The sequence below is a fragment of the Leuciscus leuciscus genome (assembly GCF_965113295.1).
Source record: "Leuciscus leuciscus genome assembly, chromosome: 15".
In the NCBI taxonomy this organism is placed as follows: Eukaryota; Metazoa; Chordata; class Actinopteri; order Cypriniformes; family Leuciscidae; genus Leuciscus; species Leuciscus leuciscus.
Window position 1 is genome coordinate 34,839,254 of NC_138739.1, and position 27,086 is coordinate 34,866,339.

The window sequence follows — 27,086 nt, forward strand, 5'->3', positions numbered from 1 at the left end:
AGGCCTAACCACTACCCCACTTCCACTGTCCCACATCCCACTGTAATCAGATGCCAGTTATCCCAATTCTCTCCAATGTTGTTCCTTCAGAGTCAAAGTTCACTCCTTAGATGGACTTTGTACTTTGAGTACTTGAAGTGTTTCCCACAAAGTTACTGATTAACCAGAACTCCTCAGATTGGGAGGGGGAACAGCAAAGACAGAAGAAAGGGATAGCATTGCATTGTTAGGAAAATTAGATGGGTAGCATCCTTTTGACTGTCCTCGTATCCTTCTGCTTTATCTATCCTCACAGAAAGAAAAACAGAAGTTTTCAAACTTGTTTGAATTGTTTTGAAAGGTCACAAATGTCTGAAACCACTTGGGAAATGATAGAACCCAACGTGATCATCAGTCATTATATTAAAATGGAACTGTCTGATTAAAAAACAGTGCTTGATTCAACACCAACCCAACAGAAGAAATAGTAACGTCATCTGCATTATCGTAGTAGTGTTATCTACTCTAGTTTCATTCTAGTCTCTAATGTCTTTAACTTCTTCTCTGATCCCTTTTTAATCAGCCTTATGTCTCAGCACTCTCTGGGCCCTATCTTACACCCGGCACAATGCAGCGCCAAGCGCGACCCAAGTGTTTTTTGCAAGTTTCAGTCCGACGCAGTTATCATTTTCACGTCCTGCACCACGTTGTTTAAATAGCAAATACATTTGCGCCCATTTGTGCGCCCATGGGTGTGCTGGTCTGAAAACGAGGTGCGCTCAGGCGCATTGTTGGCGCTATTTTGAGGCAACAGAATAGCTGGCCTTCCCAAAAAGACCATAAGACAGTTGCAGCTCATACAGAACGCTGCCGCCAGGATTCTGAGCAGAACCAGAAAATATGAACATATCACACCAGTCCTCAGGTCTTTACACTGGCTCCCAGTTAGATTTAGGATTGATTTCAAAGTATTATTACTGGTATATAAATCATTCAATGGCCTAGGACCTCAATACATTGCAGATATGCTCACTGAATATAAACCCAACAGATCACTCAGATCATTAGGATCATATCAGCTAGAAATACCAAGGGTTCACTCTAAGCATGGTGAGTCTGCTTTTAGCTATTATGCCAGCCGCAGCTGGAACCAGCTTCCAGAAGAGATCAGATGTGCTCCTACAGTGGTCACATTCAAATCCAGACTCAAAACACTTCTGTTTAGCTGTGCATTTACTGAATGAGCACTGTGCCGCTGTTCGTCCGACTGTACTGTATTGTATTTCATTTTATTTTTCTAAACTGTTTTAATTATTCTTGTTTCTTTTTATTATTTTAATTTCTTCTATGTAAAGCACTTTGAATTGCCATTGTGTATGAAATGTGCTATATAAATAAACTTGCCTTGCCTTGCCTTGCCTTGCCTTGCCTTGCCTAGATGGTCTGCTTGAGCACTTTTACCTCGCGCACGAGCAGTTCCATTTGCGCTCTGGAGACGCGTTCGGTCTTTCCACTATCAAATTCCGGCATGTAAATAGCGAATCAGCCATGGCGCGAGCGCAACTGTCATTTAAAGGGAATGGGAGATGAGACTTTGATTGGTTTAACGCACGTAAATCCCAAAACACACTCATTACTCATTAAGAGAATAGGGACAACCCTTTTAGACCATGCGCCTGGCGCGCCGACCATTTTTCCCGTCGTTAAACTAGCAAAAGTGGATTCAGACATGCCCTAAGTGAACTTGCGGCGTACACTTTAGACCATGCGCTTAGATCGTTAAAATAGGGCCCTCTCTGTCTCTCTCTCTTTGTTTCATGTTCCTTTTCCCTGTCTGTCCCTTTCTCTGTCTTTGACCAAACAAATATGTATATAATTGAATTGAGCAGGAAGGAGAGGTCGTTCTTTGGCACACTACACACCATTTCATTAAGGTCACCTAAAAGACTGTGAGCCGACAGGCTTTACTGTCTCTCCTTGAATTTCCACTGAAGATTCTTCAAAGGTCCCTACCAGCTAAACCTGAACCCAACGGAGCCATATTAATCAAGCCCAATTATATTACAAATTAGCCCTGGATGTTACTGTCTTCATGACTATTGATTGCACGAGTCAATGAGTAATATGATTATGTAGTATTATGCAAAGTAAAGATAACTGGCAAGTTTAAATGAAGACATAAAGGGACGTGGTATAAAGGGACGTCTCCTTGCTTGCACAGATCTCATTGATGCTTATTTAACATGTATTTATAATAAAGAAGTGTATTAGAAAAGACAAGACAGCTTTTGAGACCGCATTGAGAATTAGAAGGAGATTTATTTAGGATGAAAGGGAATTGCATAGCCATTAAAATGGTATTAAAATTTGATTCAAACTAGCTTGTATGAATGGATCCCCTTTCATTTTTTTCCCTCCCAATCAGATCCCATCAAGTGCGTTTGAGAATGACCCTCTGGTGCTACTCGCAGACCTCACAACATTGTCCAACACGCACATTATTAACATTTCCATTGGGTGAAATCAAAAATAGAAATGAGAAAGTAATTTGGCGTAATATTTGGGGCGCTCATTACGTTAAGTGCTAATTAACGTTAGCAGTAAAGAGATTCAGATGCACCCTTCGGCTAGCTTTTGATTGTTTAGTTTACAAACTAATTTGTTTTGAGACTTAAATACTTATTTCATCCACTTGTTTGTTTCGCCTCAGGTAAGGTATTTATGGGAAACAAAAAGGAGATTGCAGAAAGCAGAATCCCAGAGCTCAACAATTACATGAAGGTGAGTCAGTCTTGAAATTTCGTAAATGTTTACGGTTGTATCCTGGTCATGTTGTATTGGTGGGAGTTGTGTTTGGTAATTGTTGCACTCACTCATGCATTCGGGGGTTGTAAAACAGCACTGTTGAATTACCAGAGAGGGAAAAACTGTTCCCTTTTTTCATACTTCTCTTTTTTTTGTACATCCAGTCATTGTCTTTCAGCTTAACTTGTCAGTTCTGATTTAACTTAAGTGTATTTCTTCAACTTTGGGCACGTTTGACCCTGTAGACTTTAAGATAAATACTCTTTTCACACTCTCACTAATTTAATTTGTATGTGTGTGTGTGTGTGTGTATATATATATATATATACTGTATATGTGTGTGGTACAGTAGATATGTATGACCGGTGAATTACGTCATTTGTTCTTTATTTAAAAAAAATCCTGGAAGTTCCCAGTGTAATTTTCACCACATCTCAAATGACGTTTTGTGTTTAATAGCATTCATTACTGGATTTAAATATGACATTCATCTGAAACAAACCTGACTCATTTCATTTCCACGAAAAACCATCCTACTATACATGCCGTTTAACTCTCTCTCTTCTTTAGAGGTTGCTTTGTCTGCCTACCTGGGTACTTTTGGATGATCTGATACGGATGTTTTTCTACCAGACCGAGTTGGACAGCCAACAGGTCCCCCGGGCCCTGCGCCGCCTGCGGCCCCCCACACGCAGAATGTAGGAGCCTTCCCACAATCCCTCATTTCTCCTTCCAGCACTTCACTGCTTACTTTACAAGATACTGCTGTTCTGCTAACTTTTCCTACAGCCATTTTTTAAAAGAAAAGTTCTGTGGCTTTGTCAGTCAGCTATTTACATAAGGAAGGAAAACCACAAAGGAGATCTATGTAATTTCTTATTTGTTTCTCCCAGACAGCAATGTGATTAATTGTAGACTTTTGCTTAAAGCATATCATTAACAGTGAACTAGCAGGAGAGTCTCGAGTGATGCCAGGTTATCCCGATATATTTTACTGTTAGTTTTAGAAATATAGCATGTGTATGAAGTATATTACGATGTTATGAACTATATGCCTTTCTCCACTGACGTTCTGAGTTGTTTAAAGGGTTTCTGATCATGATGATTGTTAGAAGGCAGCTGACTGACTCTGAGATGGCGAATCATATTAATTACCGTTATGTGTCCAACATTGTAATAAAGAGTGATACAATTCAGTGCAGTGTTTACCTCAGTAAGTTGGCAGAGTGAATCTGTGAGCTTGCGTGAGTGTAGGCGGAGCTAATTAGCATATTCATGTATCTGTGTATACTAAATTAGTTACATTCAAGCTATTTTAGGGCATGAAAAAAAAATATTGTAAATATGTCATTTTGGTGATCAAAGATGAGTTTTAAGGGATACAATTATTGACTACGGGGGACTTTAAGTCATCTGCTTCTGTGTCTATAGTATTTTGAGATCTCGATATTGTCTCAAACTTTGTGGTTTGACAAGATTCAAATCAAAAGTCTCGAAGATTTCTCCTCATATTATTCTAAGACCAAATTATCTGAGTGTAACAAATGCCAATGACTGACACTAGCGACTACGGTCTTTAGGATCCATATTAGTACGCCTGCCTCCCACGCCGGAGACACCGGTTCGAATCCCGCTCTAACACAGTGCGAGTAGGACCAGTCACATTTGGTGCCGTGACCCGGATGGGAGTGAGGTTTAGGGGGGTGATTGTAACGGAGGCCAGGTAGAAAGAGCTGTGCATGTAAACCTCACTCCCCTGATCTCAAGATGTGCATTAGCGACTGACGCTAGCGGCTGCGGTCTTTAGAGTTCTTGTTAGCGCACCCGCCTCCCATGCTAGAGACACCTGTTCATACCCCCCTCGAAGCGGGTCGAGTAGGACCGGAGGGGTTACATGAGTTAAGGCGTTTTAGGAGAACCATTTGAGACGCAGTTGATATTTAAACGACCCAGAGTCTTTGTAGATATGATACAATACATTTCATCTTTGGTTTGTCAGCCTTTCACTTTGACTGTCTGGTCTTTAAAAACTGTAATAAAATGTTGTAGAAACCACTTCTTCTTCTTCTTTTCATTTGAAGTTCACAATGCTCTTTCTTTTCTCTCTCTCTCTCTCTCACTAGAAAAACCGTGAAGTCCAAAACAGACCTTTTCTCCGCACCCAGAGCAGAGGTACATCAGCGTTTCCTTGGAAACACTTTCAGTAACAGCCTACACACACTACATACTACACATACTGACAGAACAAACTCAAGTGTGCAGGCACCACACAAAACTCTGACATTTGATCTTGAGGTTATTACACAACACACGCACACACAAACACCTCAAAACTGTTGTTACAAAACTCTCGCATTTTGTCAGAAGATTATGACAAAACTCTGTGAAGGCTGAGCAGCATCGCTTACACACACTTTGCTTTTCGTGATTCCAAGTGCTCTATTTATGGAGGAATTTGAATATATATATAATTCACACAAACTGATGTAGAAAATATTGATAGTACTTGTGGTAAGCGATTTGACCAAAGTACTAACTTGTCCCACATAGTTTGTGTTATGAAAAGGAATTATACCTCAAATTATGTTTGTTGAGAAGTGTGCTGTTACTTTTCTACACAATTTTCTGTTTTGTCTAAAAAATCTCATATGCTGCATCCCAATTTGTCTACTTAACTATGCCCTAAAAGTATGAACTGTTTTTGTGAAGAAAAAGTACATACTTTTGAGTGTGTAGCAGAAGAGAAGGCAAGCCTTGGGAAATACTAACATGACTGCATCTTTAACGGACAGCTCTCGCTTAGTTACACGCATCCGGTCACAGTTTAAACTGCCCTGTCAATCATCTTGTTAATGTTAAAATAGTCGACATTCAATTTAATTTAATATCCTACCATTTCGGAGAGAAATGTAGTAGCATGTTGATCTGCCAGTCGTGGGTCTTTCATGCGAGACTCTCCTCATGTCTTTGCAATTTGCATAATGATGTATTTAAAAGTTAAACGTATGTTTACAAAAGTTCTCAATGCTGTTGCAAATGAAATATAATGTGGAAACATTGAATAAATATATTTTCGTCAGGTCAGATACTGATTATTAATCACTCAAACCCCTTTATCTAAACCGCTCTACTTAATGCAGTGTTTGTAGTTTTCGAACACTTTTTATTCGTGTTTGTAGTTCTCATCGAATCGTCATCCAACGCGCAATGGGTTGTGGGCAATATTGGCCGTTAATGTGCGCATCGATCTGCACTTCGGATTATTATCGGTAAAAGTAGACCACATGGGCATCTTTGGAATACTCATTTCAACATACTACAATTTAGAGCACACTAATTATAATTTAGAACTACTATTTAGGACGGATATGCGAATTGGGATGCAGAAATAGGCTTAGATTGAAAGAAGGACCCAATCTATATTTAGAGACCAGAAAGAGGCTTGAGGGTGAAATCTTTTGACTTAGGCCAGTAAGAAACCACCCACAACACCCTGTGCTGAACACTGTAGCAACCGCACAGCAGTCAACTAAAATCCACTCTGAACACCCCAGCAACCACACAGCAAGCCCTGGCAACCAACCAAAACACCCCACCACCACAGCAGCGAGTTTCGTATCGACAAACACCACACCACACATTTTCTTCAGAAGATGTCCAAATCTAGAGGCACTGTAGTGGCACAACTGTAGTTGTGATTTTGATTACTCGTCCTGTGATAGATTTACTGTGAGGACACTAAATCTGTAACATTCCTCTAATACAGACAAAAAGAGACATGTGCATCTCTGTTTTCTGGGTCAAATCTTTGCCCCATTAATGGTTGCTGCCCTGTTCCACTTTTGCTAATTTCTTTATTCATCGTCACCTTATTTTCCTGAGCTGCTTTTTAAAGGGGTAGTTCACTTGAAAATCGAAAATCTATGATAATTTACACATCCTCATGTCATTATCAATCTGTATGACTTCATTTTGTATGCGGAAGACAATAGTAGATATTTTTCATTAGAGCTGCACGATACTGGGTAAATTTTTTTTTTACCGATATCATGATTCTCCGAACAGACAACTACATTAAATAAACATGTCAATTACTAGAGGTTCTGACAAAATATTAATTGCTGCAGTCTATTTAAAAATGTTAAATCAATTAGAATTGATTAGAATTGAGAATTAGAATTGAATGATTCAGTAACTCACTTATAAAGACTTGTTTCATTACTGTATGATTCAGCGTTTTTGAACTGATCTCTTAAATTAATGATTTAATCACTCTATCATAAATACTTCAATTGTTTCATTACTGGATGAATCAGCGTTTTTGAATGAATCACGTGAATGAATGATTCAAATATATTTCAAATACATTTTTAACAGTCACTTGTCGCCACCTACTGGTGTAACAATGTAATTGACACAATTGTTATTTGAAGCACCATGTTACTTTCAAAAAGGGGTTTGCTCTATTTTGATCACTACCGTAGACATGCGTGTTTAATCTGTAAACTATATACTTTTATACCAGTACTTCTGTGTTAATTTGAACTACTGTAAGACAGAAATAACGAGACTGCGAGGTTGAAAAGACTGTTTGTGAAGCTGTTTCATAACTCTCTGGATCAGCAGCAGCGCGAACACAGATCTGAATGTTCTGGTGTGATTTTGTCAAAAGTTTTAATAGTCACAAGCGAATCATTGTCATTTAGGAATAAGATGGTGTGGGTGTTTGAATCAAGATCTTAAAGATTAATTGTGCAACTCTTTTCCATGCAATCAATGTCTAATTTCAATCTTCAAAATTATACAAATGTGTTGTAATGGTACAGATGACACATATAGTGCATTATATATCTGAATCAGTGAGTCAATATAATCATTGAATCAGTGAGTTGAACTTGTGAACTAGATCCGTTCGATTCATGAACTAATCATTCATACTGGGTTTGTGAAACAGCTGAACTAATTCTTTGAAAAGATTTGACTCAAAAACAGTGATTTGTACATTAATTCATATGAACAGTTTGTTCACTCATCGGAATGATCAAGTTCAGTTTACTGATTAATCATAATGAACTTTAAATCATAAAGTCATGTGTACCATGATACTTTTAGGGTGCTTTTGCATCCTTTTTAAAGCTTGAAAACGTCAAACTTCCTTTTATTGTAAATTGCATGGAAAAGAGCAACCAGGACATTCTTCACGATTTTTCCTTTTGTGTTTCATGGAAGAAAGAGACAGTTTTGAATAAATGAAGTTTGGGCGAACAATCTCTTTAATGCTTTCCTTTCACCCTCTCTCTTCCACCTACATCTCAGTCACGTTCCCTCAGCCTCTCTCTCTTTATCTTTCTCCTCGTCTTAATATATTCTCTGCTCTTTTTTTTCCACTGTTCACTTTATCCTCCAGTCCTCCTCTAATCTCTCCCACTCTTCTCTTTGAGTTCACCCATCAGTCTCGCTTCCTTCTTTCGCTTTCTCACGCCATCCCTTAATGCATCTCTCCCTCTTTGTCCTGTGGAGTACTTGCACTCTTTCAAGACAGTTTCATTTCTGTCTTTGTGTCTCCAGATGCTGTCAGACCAGATCTCTTATCTGTCATTCCATTCACACACATTTTAATGTATGTGAGTCAGTTTAAAGGGCAACAATTTAAAAGAAAACAACATATTATAAAATTGATCCAACGCACTTTCATGCCAATTCGTTTTACGTTTTGGTGAATTTGTATGAATCTCATTTGTAACGCCCCACTTTTTCCAAGATACAATAGTTACATCTTCTCTGGAAATCGGGTTGATTGATTTCTATAGTAATTTCAATTCCTATTCTCTCTTTCTCTTCAGTTATTTGGACAAACAGCTAATCGCGAATTACTTGAAATGCCATTGGTTGAGCCAAAAAGGTCATATTCGGTCCCATTTTTTGGCCTTGATACACACGCCCATCTTTTATTATCTCCTCAAAACATTTCTCCCATCATGTCTCGTCCTGATGAAGAACGATGCAGCAGGTGTGTTGGTAAATCTCACACTGTGCTGGGCATTTGTCTTCATACGCTCATGTGAGAGCACATGATTCAAAGCACGCTGCTCTCCACATGAAGATCACAGTGGAAGAGACTCCTGTCTTATTCTGGTGTGTATGTGTGGCAGAGAGAGAGAGAAAGAGAAAGTGACAGATTACACTTACCATAACACTAGATAGAGCAACAAAAGATCTGGAAAGCAAGACCAGGAAAGATAGATATGTGGGTGGTGTCGTTTTGCGGTTAAATATCTAGGTTGCAGGTTCGAACTTTAAAAGGGGTGATTCGTGTTCTGTCATTATTGCAGCCTTGAGAAATACACTGTTATTTAGAAGAATTCACCCAAAAATGAAGAATCTGTCATCACTTTCGCTCGCTTATGTCCTTTCTTCCATAGAGAACAAAAGGAGATGTTCATGGTGCTCTTTTCTACAGTGAGCACAGGCTACCAACAAAATAAAACCATGAGAGCGGTCCATATGACTTGTGTATGTTTCAGATCTTCTGAACACCAGATTTGACATCAGTGGAAGCAAGAATCCAAATCCAAAATTGAATATATGAAAGTGTGTGTTAAATTCGAGAGCTGGATTTTCAGTGGCCAGTAAAGGATTTTGGCACAAAATTATCATATTGCTTCAGAAGACTTGGAATGTAGTACACAAGTCATGTTGACTACTTTTATGGTTCTTCTTTGTCGTTTCTGGAGCTGGTCCCCATCCGCTTTTGTTGTATGGAAAAGAGCAGCGTGAACACTCTGTACAATTTCTTTAAGTCAAAGGGGTTTGGAATGACATGAGGGTGAGTAAATGAATTAGTTTCTCAAGTGGGATTGAAACTGTAGTTAAAATGCATGTCAAGTCACTTCGGATAAAAGTGTCATTTAGATTATCACCAAATCTATTGGTTCATTTGCCGTGTGACGGCTCCGAGAAGAATACGGCCATTTGCTGTGACACATAAGATACAAGACAGGGAGCTTGATTGAAAATCAAAGCTTTTTCTTTCTTCTGTATCACTGATTAACTGTAAGGAGTTTAGACAGTAAGAGAGAGCCATTATAGAGAGATTGGAGATACTGTTTCAAGTCCTGCACTTCGGCTATTAGATACATTGTTACCGGTGTGAACAATCTGAGAGAAGATATTTCAAGCTCTATATAGTCACATATAATAACATTTTAAGCATTAAAGTCAGCTATGACTGATTATATGCATTCACACTTACACATTATTGCACTTTCATGGTTATTTTCATGGTCTGTTTCATAAAGGACAGCCATTTCACACCTGAGCTTGGCTGAAAGCTTGGGGCGAGAGTCCCAGAGTTCTTGTTTTGGATGGTTATCGGTATTAGCATATTCTTGTAGATTCAATTATCTTTTTTTTTTGTATTTCTCCCATTACATTTGCAATTTAAGGACTTTTGTTCATTTCTAAGCACTGATAAGCAGGTTAATAACTGACGCCCCTCCTTGGTTAAACTCCTTTGTCATGTGTCATGGCCCCAGAGACTGATCTCTTCTCTTTATATCCTGCTCTGTTCCCCCAGTTGAGAAGAGCCAAACTGGGTCACTCATTTAGGTAGGAAAAAACACCTCCTTCTCCTCCCTTTTGGCTGGCCATGTGCTAATGAGCTCATTTCAGAGGTCATTGACTCCTTAATTGAAATCAGAGTGCTTTGTGACCCCCAGAGTCACTCTATAATTAGATATGTTCTCCGACCCCTTGATCCCGTGCAGAAATAACTCTCAGAATATGACCAAACAGGAACGACCCCTTCAATAGAGCGCAGCTAAATGAAAGAGATTGATAGCCATTTGAATATTATTGTGTTTGAATGTGGTTAAATAAGTTGTCTTTTTAGGGTTCATATAACTAGTTGACATAATTGGCCAACATAGCTCACACTTCCTTCTTCATGAACTTCTTTTTAGACCTCTTTAGTCGATTTATCTCGGTTTGTTCTCGACCTACTTCTCTTCGATATCGAGTGCAGCGCAAGCCCTGAGGTCTTCATATCACTTAATTCGTAAGTGTCAGCCAGTATGCCGACTAGATTGCCTGATAGCACACATACGTCATCCAGGTGTCTATTTAATGTGTGTGTTTTCACCTGAAAGATGTGATCTCTAAAATGTAACCTGTTCTTCCAGATGAAAAAAGGAAATTTCTTTTTAGATGTTAATGATGTAGAATGTAAATCTGCTCTTTTAAGAACATTTATCAGATGTAATGTGTTGCTTTCCAGATGAAGTGCTCTTTAATAGATGTCTTGGAGATATATACTAGTGCTTCCAAGTCAAATTAATAGTAGGTTGATAGGTTGAATTCAAAATTGTAATCTAATTAATTACATGATGTGCCGATTAATTAGTAATCACAAATTATAATAGCACACCAAATTCGGCTGAGAAGTTATCCCCGAAAGCTCATTTAAAGTCATTATTGTGGAAAATGAGAAAAGCGTCAAATAAACATTACAAAAAGTAGCTTTAGAAACAAATATTTTATTTTGTTCAACATGGAATTTAGTACACATGAACTTTTAGGGTTCAACGGCCATGCTTTTTTTTCCAGAAGCTGCATCTGAATTGGTATTTAGACATATTTACAGACTTTGTGTTGCAACTCAGATGTCGCATAAATGCATTTACACTGCAATTACAATTGCATAACTAATGTCATGAGAGTAATAGGTTTTAAAAGGGTATTAAAGCGACAGTTCACCCAAAAGTGATTTATCATTTACTCTCCCTCATGTCGTTTCAAACCTTTATGAGTTTCCTTCTTGTGTAGGACATAAAAGAAGATCATTTCTGAGAAATGTCTTGAGTATTTTTTTTAAGAACAGTCTTCAGCATATCCTCTTTTATGTTCCACAAAAGAAAGTAAGTCATACAGTTTTGTAATGACGTGAGGGTGAGCAAATGATGACAGAATTCTCATTCTGAATTCTCATGTTTAAAAAAAAAATGTATATAGAAATATGATATTTTTTTATTAAATGATTCTCTCTAAACTAAATTAGACTTAACTAAAACTGCCAGTATGTGGTAGTAAATCTCTAAATGAGTGAGTCATTCATTAATTCGCTTCATTCAAACTGTTGATTCATTCAGGAATGAAGTAAATGGCTCTCTTTATGAATAGGCCATTGGATCATTGGTTCACCCGATTGATTCGCTCAAAACGCAGATTCATTCAGAAACGAAACACCGATACGTTGCTCGGAGACGCACAACAGTTCTGCTCTGGCTTTATTGGTAATATTTTCGTTGGCAAAATTGAGCAAAAACAGACAATATTTTGTCTAAAATCTTATTTATTGAACTATTCTATAAAATCAATTTCACATTTGCACTTTTGCTATTCGGTACAAAAATATCACTCATGTGATATCGCACTCGTTACTTGTGTCATATTGCGTAACTATATCATATGATATTTTCATATGAGACAAAAATGCCCTGCATCATGTTTGTCACCAATCAATTTAAGATGTTCTGCGTATGTCTGGGGCGGGCGTTACAAGCATTAATCATTTTAACGCGTCGTTTTTTCCATAAATAAATCATCAAATTAACGACAGCCCTAATTAATAGTGTTACATTTTTAGGAAAGCTTAGATTTTATGCGTTGCTTCTTTGTACAAGAATTACGCAATTGCTGTTGTCGTGACATTCAGCGGACAACTTGTTTTCGTTTGGCTTGATAATGTGACACCATTTTTTCTGTACAATATAGACTATAGAAGATAGAATAAAGAACAGACCAATCACAATTCAGTATGTAAATGAGTGCAGGAAAGAAGACCAGTCAGTATTCAGTATGTAAATATTACAATTGCATCATCGCAACATTCTACAAAGTAAGTCAAATTGTCAATGTAAATGGTAAAAAAAAAATTGTGTTTGGACCCCATTGACGTCCATTTGAATAGACAAAAACATTCATTTGCGTTTAGAAGAAAAGTAAGTCATACAGGTTTGGAGTGACATGAGGGAGACTAAATGAATACTGAGTTTTAATTTTAGGACGAACTGTTCCTTTAAGTATAATGTTTACCAAACTCGCAAGCACAGCTAAGATGGAAATTATTTACAATGTTTGAATGTAGCCTGTGCGTTTAGTGGTTCGGATCAATTCCAGAAGACTGTAAAACACATAAAAACACCATAAAAAGATACCTTGCTAGGTGTTGTGCAATGCTAATGCTACTGAGAGCTTTTCTCAGCGCTAGGCTAATTAGCACATATATTACATTGGGAAAACAGGGGGGGGAAGGAAATTGCTTTGCCACATTTCCACATAGCAGAGTGTGTTTGTTGCACATTCTCACACATTTCCAAGTCTTGTTTAATTTCCAGTGTGGTTTAACCATGTAATGAAAAGACAAGAGACAAGGCGCAAAAGAAAACGCAGTCCAATATGAGGAGGACTCGCTCAACAAGGTGTTATTTTGTTGTTAGTTTTTGGTCATAACAGGAATTTTCAAGTTTTGTTCGGCTGTGTCACATATCTAGGTGTTAATTTGTATGGTCCTCTTTTGTAAGGAATATCAATGTCGCTTAAAATAGTTCAGCTTTACCGTAGTGTGGCTGAAGAAGCCAATTATTGTACCGAGTTACTTTCCTGCACTATATAACAAAGTTAGCCCACACAAATGACCCAAAAGCCATTTTTAGGGTTTCACAGCAGCAGTGCTACTGAAATAGTTTCTTCATCTGATGTTACTGAGCCTGCACTCAGATACTTGCTCTGCACCGTTGACTTTGTGGAGAATTTCACATCGAGTTTTGGCACAAATTGTGTCTTTCTGTTCAGATGCTGCCTACGAGCGCGCGGACATAAACACATGCATGCTCACACTTAAAGCAACTGCCAAGATGTAATTAGCTGGTAACATCTAACACGTCTCACCTACACACTCCTACTCATGCAAACAAACCAAGCAACCCACAGCTCAGCAGATTTACAGCATTATCTAAACATACAGAGATGGTGGTGTGAGAACAGATGCCCACTCATGCCTATCACACACACGCACGCACTCATACACTTGTGTTTAGCGTACGGTTACACACAGAGCTTTAAAACACCAGTATACCCTGCAGTGATCCGTGGCCATAGTGGATCTAGTGTATATATATATACATATACACAAATGTCAGGGGTCTCAAACATTTCTCAAAAATATCAGAGTAATTATCAGAACTGTACTATAATTTTACTAGCTCTATATTCTTATGTGTCTGTCAGGAACATCTGATACACAGCTGATACTTGAACGAATCATAATCGAGAGCTCTTGAGCTTTTGTGGAGCAGTTGACCTTGGTTTCTTTTGATTTAACTAAACTTGAAGGATTGACATGGATAAATGATTTTGGAGGACACAGACTGTCTCTCTTCGCTGTACACATCTTTCCGCTTATTATTTTGCGTCACTTTTTCTTTTTTTTTCTCTCCTTTTTTCTTAGTTTATGGTCCCTTTAACTGCGTCATTGATATTTGGTCCTCTTAAAGCAGGCATATTTGGCAATATACCATTGTGTGTGTGTGTGTGTGTCTGTGTGTTTTCAGAGATTATTTTGGAATCATCCAGCATGGTATTTGGATGTTTTTTAGACATGGTGTACTTTTCAAAGAATACCACGGTAATACCGTGGAATTGTCGTTATACATATCCAAAAGTACTTTGACCAATGTAAATGTTTAAGAATACCAATGATGCATGTCCAGAACATGTGGATATTCATAGTACATATGCAATACATGTTTCATAGTACATTTACTACGGTAAAACTATGGTATTTTTTAAGTACATGTGCAATTGCATAATCTCTTGTAAACATGTTCGACAAAACATAGCATTACCATCTGTTAACCATCTGTTAAGCCAGATTTAGGACATATATTTTGAGACAGTTTACTTAGAAGAATACCATGGTATTCATTAAAATTAACATAGTGCAAGTCCAAAAACTATGACTAGGCTAAATAATAAAAAGTATGAGAAAAACCTGTTATAACCACAATATGTTTTGACAAGTGATAGAAAAGAAAAGTACAATTAAAACATCTCTCACTTTTCTGAACAGCATTTTCACTCCTGAATCTCTCTTATAGTCACTTTCTCAAGTTTCTTTCTTTTTTTCTTACCAGTATCCTTTCATCCTATTTTATTAATCCCATTCATTCTCTTCAAAGTTCTTAAAGCATGAGGATCTCTTACCTGCGGATCGGTCTCACTCAGGATGTGTTTCTCTCTCTTTCTCTCCGTCGGTGTGTGTGTGTTTCCCGCTTGCGTGTCTTCGCTGTGTGTGTGTGTGTGTGTGTTAGGCGGTGTTTGACTTCAGCAGCAGCGGACGCTTGGAGCTCAGTCTGAAGGCTGGAGACGTGATCTTCCTCTTGCGGAGAGTCAACGCTGACTGGCTGGAGGTGAGAGAGAGATGGAGAGAGAGAAGGATAACAGGATAGAAGCAGAGAGAAAGGTAGAAGAGGATAGGTAGGCAGGAGGAGAGAGAGAGAGAGAGAGAGAGAGAGAGAGAGAGTGAGTGAGAGGGAGGGAGGAGGGTTTGTAAGATAAGGGAGGGAGAGTGAAAAAGGATGAAGCAACATGATCACATTTATGTTTGGAGGTATTTGTGAGTAAGTGTGATTGTAGCACACAGGGCCAGATTTACTAACAGCTTGGCCGACGCAAACCCTCTTTTGGCGTTAAAAACGACTGGATTTCCTAAAGACACGCAGTGAAAAATTAGCGCTGAAAAGGCTTGGACAGGGTTATTTTTGCGGCTGATCTTATTGCATATGCATTTGAAGGAGTTTCCCTTTCAGACACAGTATTTAAATGAATCATGCAAGGTGATTTACTAAGGTTTGCGCTAGTCAATTTACTGTTTTTTTGCGCTATTATTTTCCGCCCAAACAAGCACGTCTTAAATCAGACGCTAATTTGCGCTGCTCTTGGTAGATCGTGTTGGTCGTTATGGAAATGATCCGGCTATGTCTGTGTTCTTTAATATGCACGTCATCAGTAGATCGCTAGAAGAACTTTCCACTCCCATCGGCGCTTTTATAGGATTGGGCTCTCACGCTAATTTACCCTGTTTAGTAAATTAATTTACTAATTAACTAATTAACTAATTGATTAATTTAAATAAACTAATTTACCCTGATTAGTAACTCTGGCCCATAGTGTAAAGTCAGCATGAAATGAAATTGTGAAAGCGATAGTCTTTTTTTTTTCCAATATTGTGATGTATATTTCCGAGTGAAACGGCTTCTTGAATGAAAAATGTAGAGCGGGACTTGATTTTGTCCATTGGGAATTGATTGTATGGTTGTGGTTTGCTATTGGTCGATCTCATGTGAGTGACAGGTTGCCCCGCCCTTCAGACACATAAAAATGTTCATTGTAATCAAATTGTTATTTTATTGTCTTTATAATATATGAGATTATCGTCATCACATTTATTGAATGCTTTAACCTAATTTTATTTATTTATTTATTTATTTATTTTTACACAAGGCAGATGCTTTTATTCAAAGCAACTTATTTTGCATTAAAGGTGTAATCAGTTCATACATTCCCTGGAGATTATGACCTTGAACTCTACTGTGAGCTATAGGAATGTCCTTTATATAACATAAACACACAAATAATTAAATGAGTAAAACACATTAATATGACATGGCCAGTGTGTTTTACGTACATTTCATACTTGCATATGACTTTTAATAGTCCCATCTGGATTTCATTTAAAAAATTTGCCATAAAAAGTTTTTTGTACAATTTAAGTTTACAAAGATTTGTACATAAAATATTTCAAATTAAACAATACATTGATATTACACATATCAAAGCGGCAACATCTATCTAAACAAAAATGTGTAATAATACCTTCAAACACACACCTCTCTGGATTGGGGATACGGCATCAGGAGAGCATGATTGATGGAGGGATTCACTAAAGAAAGGAAGAAGGAAAAATATTTTAAGGATAAAGTGATTGAGGGAGGGAACACTAAAAAGATTCACTTTTATGAACGAAGGATGATGGTGGGAAAGGACAAAAGATGAGAGATATGTATTAGAGTGTGTGTGTGAAGGAGTGGGACATTGCGAGTGAGATGGTCGGATCTGATCTGAACAGACACACACTCACACATACTCTTTATGAGTTAGATATCTGCAATATTTCGGCCCATGACAATAAAGGAGAAAGATTTGACCTGAATTGAATTGCAGAGAGAGAGAAAATTGGATATTGCTTAGACATGCAATGGACCCTCAAATAACATTATCGAGATTAGAGTGGGTGAAAGAGAAAGATCAAGCTGTAACTCGCTATTTCATTGCCATGAGCTCCTTTTTTTTTTTTTTTGCTTGAATGCACTTAATGTGTCTGAAGATCAGGGGCGTAGCATTTATTATTCCTCTCCCTTCTGTGGACATTAATGCCCTGCTTTATTGTGTCCCCTCCACTTATCTTATCAGCTCTCCCCCACTGCAGATACAAGAAACCATCCCACTGTAACACATCAGCTCTGAGATGATAGATAGATAGATAGATAGATAGATAGATAGATAGATAGATAGATAGATAGATAGATAGATAGATAGATAGATAGATAGATAGATAGATAGATAGATAGATAGATAGATAGACAGACAGACAGACAGACAGACAGACAGACAGACAGACAGACAGACTGATAGATAGATAGATAGATAGATAGATAGATAGATAGACAGACAGACATATATACTGTAGATAGACAGGCAGACAGACAGATAGATGATAGATAGATAGATAGATAGATAGATAGATAGATAGATAGATAGATAGATAGATAGATAGACAGACAGACATTTATACTGTAGATAGACAGGCAGACAGACAGATAGATGATAGATAGATAGATAGATAGATAGATAGATAGATAGATAGATAGATAGATAGATAGACAGACATTTATACTGTAGATAGACAGGCAGACAGACAGATAGATGATAGATAGATAGATAGATAGATAGATAGATAGATAGATAGATAGATAGATAGATAGACAAACATATATACTGTAGATAGACAGGCAGACAGATAGATGATAGATAGATAGATAGATAGATAGATAGATAGATAGATAGATAGATAGATAGATAGATAGATAGATAGATAGACAGACATATAGATAGATAGATAGATAGATAGATAGACAGACAGACAGACAGACAGACAGACAGACAGACAGACAGATAGATAGACAGACAGACAGATAGATAGATAGATAGATAGATAGATAGATAGATAGATAGATAGATAGATAGATAGACACATATATATATATATATAGATAGACAAACAGACATATAGATAGATAGATAGATAGATAGATAGACATACATATATAGATAGACAGACAGACAGACAGATAGATGATAGATAGACAGAAAGACAGACAGACAGACAGACAGACAGATAGATAGATAGATAGATAGATAGATAGATAGATAGATAGATAGATAGATAGATAGATAGATAGATAGACAGACAGACACAGATATATATATATAGATAGACAGACAGACATATAGATAGATAGATAGATAGATAGATAGATAGATAGATAGATAGACAGACAGACAGACAGACAGACAGACAGATAGATAGATAGATAGATAGATAGATAGATAGATAGACATACATATATAGATAGACAGACAGACAGATAGATAGATAGATAGATAGATAGATAGATAGATAGATAGACATACATATATAGATAGACAGACAGATAGATGATAGATAGATATATAGATAGACAGACAGACAGACAGACATATAGACAGAGGTGGGTAGAGTACCCAAAAACTGTACTCAAGTAAAAGTACAAGTACTTATAGAAATATTTACTCAAAGTAAAAGTAAAAGTAATAATCTTAATAGTTACTTGAGTAAGAGTAAAAAAGTATACAATGAAAAAACTACTCAAGTAGCGAGTAACTTACTTCGGATCATATAGGCCTCTATTTTATATATATATATATATATATATATATATATATATATATATATATATTCATTTTATATTTATATTCAAAAGCCTCTGAGTGCCATCTGAAACTTTCTTCTAAAAGAGCATTTTTATCAAGCTTGTATATTTAAGTTCAGTAATTTCACTTTAATGACAATTAATAGATACTTTATTGCCATTTAAGTGAAATAACTGAACATAAACATACAAACTTGATAAAAATGCTCTTTTAGAAGAAAGTTTCAGATGGTACTTAGAGGCTTTTGCATCTGAAGTCGTCATATATATATATAATAATATTATTTAGATTTTTTTTTATTTAAATGACTATTATTTTCATAAGTAGATTGGCTCTCTTTGCAACAAAAAACATTATTTCTGCCATCTGTAGCCCGAAAATCATTGCCTGTCCTTTGGTTTGTATAATAGTAACTTATACAACTACATTTGGATTATTAGACATGTAGAAATAAAGTGAATGCAATAAAGTGTTGCATTCAAAGGCATGTAATTGACACAGAGAAGAAAGAGTTAAAACTCTTCACATGTGCTCGCGCTCATGACTGCTACTGAACATCTGAACACAAAAAAACAAACACAAGTACATCGACGGATCTTTTTCTGTCTGTTCTCCAAAATATAATCAAATGTATATTTCTGCAAGCATGTTTAAACTGGTTAACTGTGTGTACGGCAGGCAAAGGCATTCGTTTTCAAGTCGAGTTCGTACGCCACTGCGCAACAAACACACAAACTACCGCAGGATGGCGGGTGTTCATAAACTGTGAACAATGGTAGCTTATTTAATGTAGAAATGAATGTATTATGTCCAAAAAACAGGTAATGTCATCCTTTCTAGTAGTGATATCATGGCGTAATAATCTGTTTGGTTGTAAAATTTATTACCTGAGTTAAATGAAATCGAATGTATCGTCCTGTGGAATCATTCATTCACAGACAGCTTACGAAGATGTTCAACTAATAAAGATCTTCATCGCTGGCAAATATATGATGCATTTGAAGATTTGCTTTCACTTGACTGTACTGTAGGCCCACGGCCACTTCATCTAACGCTCTTGATGTCCTTAAATCTTCCTGTTACGACTCCGAGTCGAGTGTGAATTGCAATCGCTTCAGACGATTCAGTGCGTGCAGGAACTGAACAGAATCAAGAACTGAATCATTCAAACTGATTCGCGAACCGATTTAGACAGATCTGCCAACTTGTTTGATGAAGTCTTTGAACAGAATCGACTCAAAAGAGTGATTCATTTGTGAATTGAGCATCGCTCAAGCCCAGAAAAAAAGATACATCGCGCTTGGAATAAACTACGCATTTAACAACACATTGCATTAAAATAAAGTAACGAGAAGGACGTCGCCCAACGTAACGAAGTAAAAGTACAGTTTTTTCATTAGAAATGTACTCGAGTAAAAGTAATAAGTACCCACATTCAAATCTACTCTTAAAAGTACAATTTTTCCAAAAAAATACTCAAGTAAATGTAACGAAGTAAATGTACTTCGTTACTACCCACCTCTGCATATAGATAGATAGATAGATAGATAGATAGATAGATAGATAGATAGATAGATAGATAGATAGAGAGATAGATAGATAGATAGATAGATAGATAGATAGACATACATATATAGATAGACAGACAGACAGATAGATGATAGATAGATAGACAGACAGACAGACAGACAGACAGACAGATAGATAGATAGATAGATAGATAGACAGACAGACAGACAGACAGACAGATAGATAGATGATAGATAGATAGACAGACAGACAGACAGACAGATAGATAGATAGATAGATAGATAGATAGACAGATAGATGATAGATAGATAGACAGACAGACAGACAGACAGACAGACAGACAGACAGACAGATAGATGATAGATAGATAGACAGACAGACAGACAGACAGACAGACAGATAGATAGATAGATAGATAGATAGATAGATAGATAGATAGATAGATAGATAGATAGATAGATAGATAGATAGATAGATAGATAGATAGATAGATAGATAGATAGATAGAGTAGCAGATGTCTTCATCTGCTTATACCGTGTGTCCTCTCTGTAGGGCACAGTGAGGGACAAAACCGGAATCTTTCCCGAGTCGTTCGTGAATATCATTAAACCTCTTCCCGAGAGTGACTCTGACGAAGAGGGCAGAGCTTCCAAGAACGGGAAGCGTGCTCAGGGTTCCTACAGCTGCCTGCGCTGCTATCTCCTGCAGCCAGAGGGCATCGATACAAGGTCAGAGACTCCTGAAGAGAGCCTGTGCACATGAGTTCATCTAAACATATTATCTTTTTAACCAATAATTAACCACTGTCACGCCTAGCAACCATATTGCAACACCCTGGCAACCACCCTAGCTGTTGAATATGAATATTTCCCAGCTAATCTGATGCCTCTGTATGTGTATTTATTGTCTGCTGTAGGGACATTTGCGTTGAGGAAGATCTCTCGATTCAGCCGTCTCATGAAGATCTGCTCTCCCGAATGAGGTAACTTTATCCCTGTCCTAATCAGGTTCTCCTGTTTAACATACAATGCGTCCTGAATAAAATTAATAAAAGAAAGCCTCATTACTTAAATATTCTGCAATTTAATACTATGTCAAACGACCTAATCAGGTTATGTTTGCGTTTATTTTCTCATTCCCATCATTAGCATCTTTAATTTTGTTGTTCTTTTCACTGTGAGGAAACCTGGTGTCTCTCTTTAATATTCCCACCATGTTTCAGGCCTTAATTCAAATAGGGGGAGAAAAAGATGCAGTAGAAATGAAAGGAACAACAGAAAAACATCTAGGATGGCAAAGACAGTCTTTTTAAATGTCAAAGTTTCTGTTTTGGATTTTAGAAAACAAGAACACACCGTGACCTTATTTATTTTTTTGTTGCCAGGTTTTGTAAAGTGCAATCATTATGAATAGCTTTTCTCAAATTTCCCACCTAGAGACCATCTAGCAAAAATCTCAGTTTAACTTTATTTTGACGGTCCCTTTAATACATTCTACTAACTATAAGTATCATTGCAACTACATGTCAACTAACTCTCATAAGAGTATTAGTAGACTGTCTGCTTAATATCTGCTAACTCTTTATTTTGCTCACCAACAAACATTCTACTGACTTGAAGTAACTTTGCAATTACATGTCAACTTGTTAACCTGAACCCTAAGGCCGTGTGTGCACTAAAGCATTTTTAGCCAGCTGAAAACGCTAGGCGCTCTGCTGAAAACGCCTAGCTGTGGGCGCTTGAGAGCGTTTTGCCAGCGCAGCATTTTTTTCAGTTGAGCCGCTTTGCTTTTTATGATACGGAATATCCGCGAAAGTGTTACTAGTATCTGTTGACGTTCTACAAGCAGAATGTGGCGGTTGGTCGGTGTGGTATTAGTCCCGCCCCTCCTCCACTGTGATTGGATGGCTGGGTAAAAAGTGACAGTGATGAGCGCTCAGCGCTTTAGCGTGAAAAAAACGCTCAGCGCCTCATTACGCTCATGGCGTTTTAAAAAAATTGAAAACAATTGAAAAAATACGCCAGCCGCGTGAAAAAACGCTTTGGTGGACACATGGCCTAACACCTAACCCTAACCTAACAGTCTACTAGTTTACTAATACTCTAATGACTGGTTGCTGACATGTAGTTTCAAAGTTACTTGTAGTTAGTAGCAGGGCTTGACATTAACGTTTTTGCTCACCAACCACTGTGGCTAGTGGTTTTTCAAAGTTACTAGCCACACAGTATTTTCATTGGCCACAATTTTGACATCGATACCATTGGGAAAAACCACCAAATAGATCTCATAATTTGACTGCAGGTTTATTAGGCTGCTGTCACTTTAAGACCTGACACACAGATCCATTATACTGTTACACATGCGTATTCTTTCTCAACTGTTTACATTAAAACATAACTGACTGTGTTTACATGGATACTCACCAAGACCGGCATTTTGACACTATTTTGTGTGTATTTGACTGTTTAAGGGGAATAAGCACCAAAAAAACCCCTCAATTTAGTACTGAGAGGCGGCTTTATGTGCGAGCACTTTGTGTTTGAGCACAAAATCTGCAGGAATGTGTAAAATTATGCACAATACGCACAATCCCACTGCGAAATTCAAGCCCTGTAACACCAACAATATTCATCCGGAGAAAATGAAACGAGTGAGTGAGGAGAGGCGGGTTTGTGTGTAACTCACTGTCGGAGAGATGAGAGAGGGAGAGAAAGCGCAGCTGGTATCGTGTATCTGCGGAAAATGAGTATTGGAAGCGTTTCAGATATTTCAGTATCAAAAAATCTATATTTTTGACAACACTACATTGCACTTAAAAGACTGCAATTGAAAAAATGTATATATTATATATAAAATTCAACCCGTCAAAGTGTCTAGTAGGAGTGACTGTTACACGCCACTGCTGAAATACACCCGCTCAACATTTATTTCAGTATATAAAAAATGAAACCTTCAAAAACAAGAGAGTGATCCATACTACTTCCATGAGAAATAATTAGACATCTTAACAACAGATTTTATTCTCTCAGCAAACAAGCATCGCACAAAACGATGTATCGAGGCCCATTTGTTGAGCAGCGCTGGATTAATGTTTAATAATAAACCTCATTTGCATGATTATGTTGAATATGCATCTGTTATTTGAATGCCGCATGCACAGAGTTAAATAATTACCATATAAGTCACATGACTGCTGATACAACAAAGAGGCCTCAAATTGCATTATTCTAATTATATTTGCCCTTGTCATGACCGCTAAACTATTGTGCAATTTGTTTTTCTCCCTTCTCTCCTGTTTTCCCCTCAGGGACGTCTTTCATGTGGAAGATATTGCTTTGAACTACCGGGACCCCATGGGCGATCTGATACGGATATTAGACGATGAAGACGTCGCTCTCATGGTGCAAGAGAGCAAACACACAGGGTCAAATGTCAAACGACCCGTGAATCAGTATCCTTGGGAGCTGCTGGTCACACATGCCAAAGATCTGACGGTCTACAACACAGAGTATTAAAGGGGTGGTTGATTATGGTTTCACTTTTCTAACTTTAGTGAGTGTGTAATGTTGCTGTTTGAGCATAAACAACATCTGCAAAGTTACGACGCTCAAAGTTCAAAGCAAAGGGAGATATTTGCTTTTAAAGAAATAGCTTTTTAAGGACTGCAACAAAGGGACTACACGACATTCCTCCAGGGTTAGTGACATCACCAACCCTAGAATTTACATAAACCCCGCCCCCTGAACACGATTTATTGATTATCAAGACAGAATATGCTAATCAATGACTAGAAGATAAGTACACAAGCTACATAAATTCATCCACGAAACATTCAGAAATGTCCTGTTGCATTCTACATGTTGTCACTTCTTCTTGAGTCTCTCCATCATTGTCTGACTCCGATTTGAACATAAAAGGCTAAACATTTTAGAAATGTTGAGTGCAAGCTGTTGAAGCTCCGCCCTCTGTGCCGGGAGGAGCAGCTCATTTGCATTTAAAGGAACAGACACAAAACTGTGCGTTGTTGCTCACCTTCAAAAAGTGACAATTGTAACATGCTATATAAAAATATCTCTAAAACTTCACATACACACTCTGGGGACATCAAAGACTTATTTTACATCTTGTGAAAAGGGCATTATACCACCCCTTTAAGACGAGCGTGCTTTTCTACAACCTCTTCCTCGCGCATTCTTTATTATTTCAAGTGGTTTTCAAATTGAAAACAATTTTTTGTTTTTTAAAGGGATAGTCCACCCAAAAATGGTTATTCTAGCATTATTTACTTGCTCTTGAACTGTGTTAGGGTGTAACACATTACAAAAGACAATTTATATAGGGGGACAACATGCGGGAAAACTGCAGACTTGGCAACCCGATGACGGTTAGTTGAGCTGCGCCCTCTACTGTACATGCGTGTATTTGAATTTACTTTTGCATTTGTACTTTTGGTTTTAATGGGCCTTTACATTTGTAAAAAAAATAATAATAATTGCCAGGTGAGAAAAAGTCTCGCAAAAGTGAGAAAAATACTCGCAAAAGTAATGCAACGTATTACTTTCCATAACAAGTAACTAACTCAAATAGTTACTTTTTCAATATTGTATTGTCAATATTTCCCAATACTGCCCTTGAATCGTTCTTTTGAGTCAGAATCAGTCGATCCAGTTCACAAAATTGGTCTGAATGATTCATTCTTGAATCAGACTGATTCGGTTCTCAATTGACTGATTCACTGATACGATTGCAACGGTTCACAGCTCACTGGAAGGAAAGATTATTTGTGAATAAAAACGACTAAATCGGAATATGGACCATTTTTATGGCGCATTTGTGTCTTTTTTATTTTATTTATTTATTTATTTCACCTTTGTTTAACCAGGTAAATCAGTTGAGAACAAGTTCTCATTTACAACTGCGACCTGGCCAAGACAAAGCAAAACGGTACGACAAAAACAACAACACAGAGTTACACATGGAAATAAATAAACATACAATCAATAAACCAATCCATATACAGAGTGCAAGTGTAGTGCAAAATACAATATAATTAAGATGATAGGACAATAAATAGGCCATAGTGGCGAAATAAATTACACATTTACACTAAATTGACACTGGAAAAATGCAAATGAAGTGCAAATAAAAATACTGGAGTGCACAATAAACGGAAATAAAAGGGCTATTAACAAGTGCAGAGATCGATAACCAGCTTTGACAGCTGATGCTTAAAGTTAGTGAGGGAGATAGGAACCTCTAGCTTCAAGGATTTTTGCAATTCGTTCCAGTCATTGGCAGCAGAGAACTGGAAGGAGTGGCGGCCCTTTTTGAAGTTTAAAAGTTTACGGTTCTTTTAATTGTTTTATGGAAATGCCTAACCAGCAGAAAGTGGATAGTAGGGTGAGAAAATAGTGCCAAAATGTTCATTTCTGGGTGTCTAATTCTTTAACACTACCAGTATTTCACAGTGGAATCTAATGCTGAATCTATTTTATACATTTTCAGTGCTAATAAATACAGATTTTCTTCTGCATTATAAGTAGTAATGGTGGTCTGACATCTGTAGCATTTCACTTATTTTGGTGTTTGAAGTGTTCAGCCAACTTCCTCTTTCAATTCCTTTCTTTGCAGGAAAAGTATTTTCATAAATCATGGGTGACTTGATGTGTGGCGCATCTTGACTTTAATGTCACATGATGTATGCACTTCTGAATATGTACATTTTATTCATTAAAGTAAAACAGTGCTGATATCTCACATGTATGTATATTTACATCACACACACAAACCCACAAACACATAAAGTAACACGTGATTACTCTTTATGCTAGTCTGAGTTTGATTCATTCCTGTGTAGAAGGAGCCTGATCGGACAGATAAATCAGTGTGAGAAATGTTCTGAAACCAAACAAGCTGCCGTTAATCATTAGCGGCGTTTGCTAAGGCAAGCTTCACTAACACATTAGTCAGGGTTTGTGATTTCAACAAACCTCTAGCTGTAGGTATTCAACTTGACCACAAAACTGGGTAACACTTTATTTTACAGTGTCCATGTTACATGTAGTTTCTATGGTAATTAAATTATGCATAATTACATGCCATTAACCAAACCGGCAACACTTTATTTTACAGTGTCCTTGTTACATATGTTACATGTACTTACCGTAGTAATAACAGTAAATTATGCATAATTACATGCAACTAACCCTCAACCAAACCCTAATCCTACCCTAACCCTATAGTTAGTACATGTAGTTGCTTAATATTACCCAGTACTTAAATATATAATTACACTGTAACACCTTAAAATACAGTGTAACCACCAAACCTAATCCTATCCCTAACCCTATAGTAAGTACATGTAGTTAATTATTATTACTCCGTACTTAAATATATAATTACACTGTAGGAAGGACACCTTAAAATAAAGAGAAACCAAAACTGTACAACAGAATTATGCTTGTTTATTATTACTTTTCATCTGGTTGTAAACTAGGCCTCTAAAATCATGAAACAACAACACAAATTGAAACATATATAATATAATATATCTCTATACCTATTCTATTTTTAATTTTATATTTAATAATATAATGAATCAATTAATAATTTGAATATTAAAATTAAGATAACAAAATCTAGGAATTTAAATTAACAATAGGACATAATATATTTATATACA

General features: G+C 37.1%; 2 protein-coding genes across 2 annotated transcripts in view; one reads left to right on the top strand and one right to left on the bottom strand.

Annotated features, from left to right (window-relative positions):
- pvalb7 (parvalbumin 7) overlaps nucleotides 1-15,210 on the bottom strand; it is a 31,642-nt gene extending 16,432 nt beyond the window's left edge. The window contains exon 1 of the mRNA XM_082137961.1: nucleotides 15,046-15,210. The gene's annotated coding sequence lies outside the window, so the exon portion shown is untranslated. The remainder of the gene's footprint in view (nucleotides 1-15,045) is intronic.
- ncf4 (neutrophil cytosolic factor 4) overlaps nucleotides 1-26,229 on the top strand; it is a 29,945-nt gene extending 3,716 nt beyond the window's left edge. The window contains exons 4-10 of the mRNA XM_082137897.1: nucleotides 2,690-2,760; nucleotides 3,355-3,482; nucleotides 4,908-4,956; nucleotides 15,153-15,251; nucleotides 20,957-21,132; nucleotides 21,321-21,386; nucleotides 23,712-26,229. Coding sequence (XP_081994023.1) covers nucleotides 2,690-2,760; nucleotides 3,355-3,482; nucleotides 4,908-4,956; nucleotides 15,153-15,251; nucleotides 20,957-21,132; nucleotides 21,321-21,386; nucleotides 23,712-23,919 — 797 coding nt within the window. The 3' untranslated portion in view covers nucleotides 23,920-26,229. The remainder of the gene's footprint in view (nucleotides 1-2,689; nucleotides 2,761-3,354; nucleotides 3,483-4,907; nucleotides 4,957-15,152; nucleotides 15,252-20,956; nucleotides 21,133-21,320; nucleotides 21,387-23,711) is intronic.
- Nucleotides 26,230-27,086: the final 857 nt, after the last annotated feature.